Consider the following 6,000-nt stretch of genomic DNA (forward strand, 5'->3'; position numbering starts at 1 on the left):
ACATCCGCCCATCATGGTTCTCAGTGGCGCAGGCATCCGCCCACCGTGGTTTTGCGTGGCGCAGGCTAACACTCCTAGGACTAAATCTAGTAAACATAAATACCCAAGTTAGTGGACGAATTGATGACCATCGCTGTACCACAATTGGTAGTGAAACGCACGCGTAATGCGGAGATTGCAGGCTCCGCTCCCACCGGTGACAAGTTATCTTTTCGTCCACTTTCATTTCCCTTTTCTTCGTTATTTTCAACATTCAACTTCAACCACACTCAATTTCCCCGATGATTTCCTTGGCTTCTTTGTCTGTCGGGTTTATGTGGTCATGATTAACAAAATCGAGCTCCACGGTTCCCCCTTCCTCTCACGACATTAATATGGCATATATGGATATATTCTATGACATATATTCGCGGTCTGTCAGGCAGTCACGTGTTCTTAGAACTATATCAGTACTAGTATAATTGGCAGCTGTGCACTGTGTAACATCGTCTGCTAAGTTCTGCAAGTTGTGATACCATTTTGCAAATCTGTGCTCTAATAGCGCTTAGCGTCGCTAAAATAGATTCTCACTTTTTGTGTCAGCTGTAAAAACTATCTATCTATCTATATCCATCTATCTAATCTCTAATGTCGACGCCTAATCTCTTTCCCGGCAAATTGGGTGAAAACTGGCTCTTTATGGTCTGATGGGCTTCGGGATGCTGACCTGAGGCAACAGTGCTCGAAACAAACCTTTGGACCCGTTTTTTTCTCTGGATATGTGACACTCAGTCAGTATGTGCCGCTCTTAAATAACAAAAAAAAAAACTCTGTTGAATTAAGTTTCTCCGATGCCGGGCAAAATCGAACCCTGAATTAAGCCGCAATTTCTTCCCATAAAGTCATTGTAACAGTAACAAAAATTACGTACCAGAACTTTCTTTTTTTTCTGCCGTCAAGGGACTCAGGTTGAGGAGGTACTCTGCTGGAAGGTGCATGAAGTCTCCCTTTTCCCCGCACCCTCCTGATGAGACTGTGTAGGGCCGAGCGTCTCCGCAAAACGAGGAATTCCTTATTCGTACTTCACTTTTCGGGTAGTACGTTGCCCCTAGGATACGTGCATCTTTCCTTCTGGGCCAAGACTTCGGGAATTCGATGATGAACTTTTTAAAGTAAACTCTTCCGTTCGTAGCTATGTGTAGGAACTGGGATGCCGATTTAAGCACGACCTGCACGTTGAGAGGGATCATTCAGTCAGTCCTCGTAGGACCCGAGACACGGTCCAATGTTCCGCCTCACGTCAAAGTTCCGAACACTGCAGTCTAATTTAGTTAGGTGACAGGCCGTCAACACTCTACTACCGAACCAAACTCATTACCCACAGCACATGTCGAAGTACTTGTTCGCACCTACGAATAAAACCTCACCAGCCGTTGGCACTTTGCGTAACGTTTGGGCGCATGGCTGTCGTCACTCACCTATTGCATATTTCCGCAAAGCTTCGTCGTTAAGCTTTTCATTCACGAACCGGTGAACGCTGGCGTTCTGCAAGACGCCTTGCAGCGTCACCAAGACGTGCTTACGCCTCTCGACGCATTTTCAGGTCTGCGTCATATACACAGTCAATGCATGCTTTGGTCGCAATCTGAGGTGCGGCGGTTGCCGAATTCTTTTTCAACTTGCCGTTGTCGACGTCTTTACCTCTTGCCTCTGGTAGTGGGAATTGTGTGTACTTGGCAAGACAGCAAGCAGGACAAGCAAAATTAGTGGAGGAAGGAATGGAAGCTTCTCCTCAAAAATGGGCATGTAAGAACGCTGGATTTTCCGCTCCAATTGGATGTCTTTCTTGCAAATTCAAGTATTAGATTGGAGATAATGATATTGGAAGTTTAAAATATTTTATTATGAACAGATGATCCTCTTTAGTAGAGTGAACATGGTCTAGAGGTATCGCCTTTTCCAGTAATTACGATAGTAGCCTTGTCTCGCGAAGTAGCTGAACCTGGGAACCACCTGTATATCGAGCTAGAACTGTGCTCTCACGAAGCTAGAGCGCCGTAGATCAACGAAGAAATAGGACACTCATCGAAGTGAATATCGAATATAACGTGACTTCCTATCGTAGACTGCCTTTCTAAAAAATTAATTCTACTGTCTGCCTTCCACTTTTAGAGTATGCATCTGTAATGTGAGGTGGAACGTGCAAATCTCCCATTGAAATCCCATTGAAACCCCATTGAAAACGTGTAGGATAAATTCATTTCTATTTACAAGCACCGCCTTTACATTCTGGCGACCATGCTCCAGCCCTGTCAGATGTACCTCAGCTCGCACCTCTAAAACCCAGACATATTAAATGGGACCTTTTCTTCGTTTATAAAGTGTTTCATAACACCGTACATTGACCAAAGCTTCTTGATTAGTTTTCCGTGCCAAAAAAAAAAATATAATCTGCAGGCAGCACTCTGCGCTTCCTGCGTGGCATTGCTGTAGCAGTTACTCTCCTATGGCTTGAGTTCAAAAAACACCTAATAAGAATTGTTCCTGTAGGGACATATTTCAGAGTTAATTCCCTGTTTTCTGATTTGGATAATCATGTTGTATGGTTAACTTAATTTTATGCAACCCTCTTTGTTTTCATTTTTTGTTATTGTTTCTCTACATCACATCGCTTTGTCCACCACATTTGTCGTAGCGGATTCTGGGCACTATAACAAAAATTTATTTCATTATTATTATTATTACTATTAGCTTTCGTAGACATCCGTTATTAGAATGTAAGCAAGCCACAATGACCATAAGCAAATCCAGAAGTTCAAGTTACGGAATGCTGATGTTGGCGCGTCACTCTTCCCTGTTGTGTGAGTTGAAGCTGTCGAAACGATCTGCTTATAGAACAGCTTTTTCAGGTCAGACTTGAATATTTCAACACTTCCTTGTAATAAACACGTAATAAACACAAGCAGGTCTTTTTTTAAAGCCGAACATTAGAGGCATTACGCCGACTACTGAAAGAACTAAAAACATGCACCTCCTTCTCTACTACAGCGATCCCAGCAAAATGAATGTGCACTGCCTGCAGCATGTCACAAGGGGTACATAACTGTACTGCGCCAGTTGTTTTCATTGTCTACAATTTTCCTATAGAGCATCCTGAAATTTTCTCCAACGAATTTTATCCTGGTTGGAGCTATGACTTACCTTATGATGACCCTTCCTGATCGTACGGCATTCCGCCATGCCCTACGTTTGCTAACAGGAAGAGTGGTCGGAGGATGACGACCAATATCTTGCAAGCTTCCTCACTCACTAGGCGCAATTAAAGTTACCCTTGAAGGGGAATGCAGTAAAGAAAAATATTAAGTCGAGCTCGATCGAAATATTCTTCGCCTAGAAGCCTATCCTTTTTTGCGGTCCCGGTGCTGCTCGTCGATGCTCTTTGAACCGCCTACGTCAAAACGGATCAGTTTACGTAATCTCCACGTGAGCTCCCTATCTCCTCCCGAGACCCGAACATACGTAGCTATGGGACATAATCCTATTGGCATTTTGCCTACTGGTATTTTTATTTTATTTAGAAATACTGTTAACCATCTCTTGAGGATAATTAGAGGGAGGGAGAACATTTTGCATAGTGAAGTTATCTACAAAAGATTATTATATATAGCCAATTTAAGGTTACGCCTTTTGGGTTGTGTAATGCTCATGCAACTTTTGAACGCATGATGGACACTCCTCTACGCGGTCTGAAATGGTCAACCTGTCTTTGTTATCTGGACGGCGTCATCGTTTTCTCCCCCAGCTTTGACAGCCACCTCCCTCGCTCTATCGGCCATTCTCGACATCTTTCGCCGGGCTGGCCTCCAGCTCAATTTATCTAAGTGTACCTTTGGGCGCCACCAGATCAAATTACGTGGACACCTAGTCGGCGCTACTGGTGTCCAACCGGACCCTGACAAGGTTCGTGCCGTAAGTTGCCCCCCTCCCCTCCCCCCGCCCCGTCGTCCAGGCCCCTTCCACGAAAAGAGGAACCGACAATGACACGTCAACCGGCTAACACACGGCGCTGCCTCAAATTCCTTCCACCGACTATCATTAGCGCATTATCGTTCAATTCTACATCCTCGCCGCTAACACTCTCGCTCGTTACCTCAGCCACCGCCTTACCTTCTCGCCCCTTTAGAATAATCCTACCTTTATACATATTGTGCCTCGCGAGGGGAGCATATGTCGCCTTCAAGAGGCCAAGTCCACTTGTCGAAGCGTTGGCTACTGCTCTCATCTTGTTCGCGTGTTGCTCATCGTCTTAAATTTCCATCTCCCGCATTCCCCGTGTTAACCAAAGAACAAGACATTTAAATAATAACCATAGCTACCATATAGCTACTATAACGATAACCATACATAATCATGTTAATGACATAAATGTACATCAAGTAAAGGCATGAATTCAGTAACATCATTTGTACTGACGACATCATTCGGAAGCCCGTTCCATGCCTCAATTACATAAAAAAAAGAATACCGATACATATTCGTTCGAGGAAACTAAGATTGAAGCCTTCGCGTATGATTCGCCTTCTCAATACAAAAAGAAAAAAACATTTTTCTGAATTTAAATACCGCAGTTAGATGCCAAAGGCCACATTTCCAAGTGCGTGGAATAATTAACCATCTCCCATCTACGGTAAAAACTTTTTTTGCCTAAACGCAGATATGAACACGGAACTTCGTTAGTACATTGCCATACGATGAATGACTAATTCGTTATGACAAAAGCCCGCTCCTTCAGTTTAGCCCAACATATAACGCGTTCTATTGGCGTCCCTTTAACTGCTGAACATCGTGAGTTCATGTATATTCTCGTAATAATAATCATTTCAGGCGGTCAAGCTTTTATTTGTTGAGTACGGTATGTTTTCCTAATGCCTGTCAATATATAGTCGTAAAGAATTCTAGCAGCCCAAAATCTCCTAATCTGCTATGATCATCATGGATGACCTCTCCATCACCCCGTTCAGCCATTCCCAAAAATATATAAGATATAAGTATTAAAGATTTAGCATTTAGAGCCAAATTCTTGTGATGACACAGTCTTTGACGGTTTCACTTGCCGAGATTAGTTCATCAGGACACCTCCAGGTTTACAGAAAGTGATAGCAGTATAGTGATAAGTATTGCGAACTCAATTACCTGCTATGCAAAGATGACAGCTAATTATGCATTATGTTCGCATATTGAATCACTTTTAAAGAAAACTCCAGTTGTCGCACGTGCCTTCAGATTCCGGACGACGTCTTCGGAGGGTCTAACATCCGGGTGAATGGATACCATGATGTCAGTGTAACCGCCGTCGCTTTTGTCGATGGCTCCATAGACAACGGTCGTCAAGCAGAATAACCCGAGGGTTACTGCAATCGCGCCCTTGCTCATGGTCATAACGTATCTGTAACGAGAGCAATGAATCAATCAATAATCGCGCATATTTATTGGGCATACACAAAGCAGTTGAGAAGTAATAAATAATGGATCATGATAATGATGATGATGATGATATTCATGAATCGGGGTGTGCGAATATTCGAAACTTTTGAATAACGAATCGAAAATCGCCCTATTTGATTCGGTCTTCGCATCGAATAACCTCTACTCGTAAATGCGAATATTTTCGAATACTTTTCGAATATTTCAGTGCGTCAGCGGCACCCCATTAATCATAAAGTTGGAGCAAAAGTACGGTAAATTTCGCCTCTGCGGACATGGTATAGAGATAAAACATCTGACCTTGCGTACTAGAGCAGGCTACGTCGACTAGGTAGCCATACTTTACAGGCTATACAGCGACCATTCGTGCTGTCTGAAAAGTTACGCGCATGCGAAGAAACTCCACATGTTTGCTTCTAATGCTTAATTTGTGCTTTTAATAAACAATGCCTTATAATGCACTATGTAATGGCAGAAACTTGCTAACTTTAAGATTACTAGAATGTGAGCATTGTTTTAAATGAATTGTGATAACCG

The 6,000-nt window shown here is 43.0% G+C and overlaps 1 protein-coding gene across 1 annotated transcript in view; it reads right to left on the bottom strand.

The window, feature by feature from the left end:
- LOC125940686 (calcium-activated chloride channel regulator 2-like) overlaps positions 1-1,045 on the bottom strand; it is a 76,499-nt gene extending 75,454 nt beyond the window's left edge. The window contains exon 1 of the mRNA XM_049657117.1: positions 911-1,045. Coding sequence (XP_049513074.1) covers positions 911-977 — 67 coding nt within the window. The 5' untranslated portion in view covers positions 978-1,045. The remainder of the gene's footprint in view (positions 1-910) is intronic.
- Between the last annotated feature and the right edge of the window lie 4,955 nt (positions 1,046-6,000).

Source organism: Dermacentor silvarum, chromosome 10 (genome assembly GCF_013339745.2).
Source record: "Dermacentor silvarum isolate Dsil-2018 chromosome 10, BIME_Dsil_1.4, whole genome shotgun sequence".
Lineage (NCBI taxonomy): Eukaryota > Metazoa > Arthropoda > Arachnida > Ixodida > Ixodidae > Dermacentor > Dermacentor silvarum.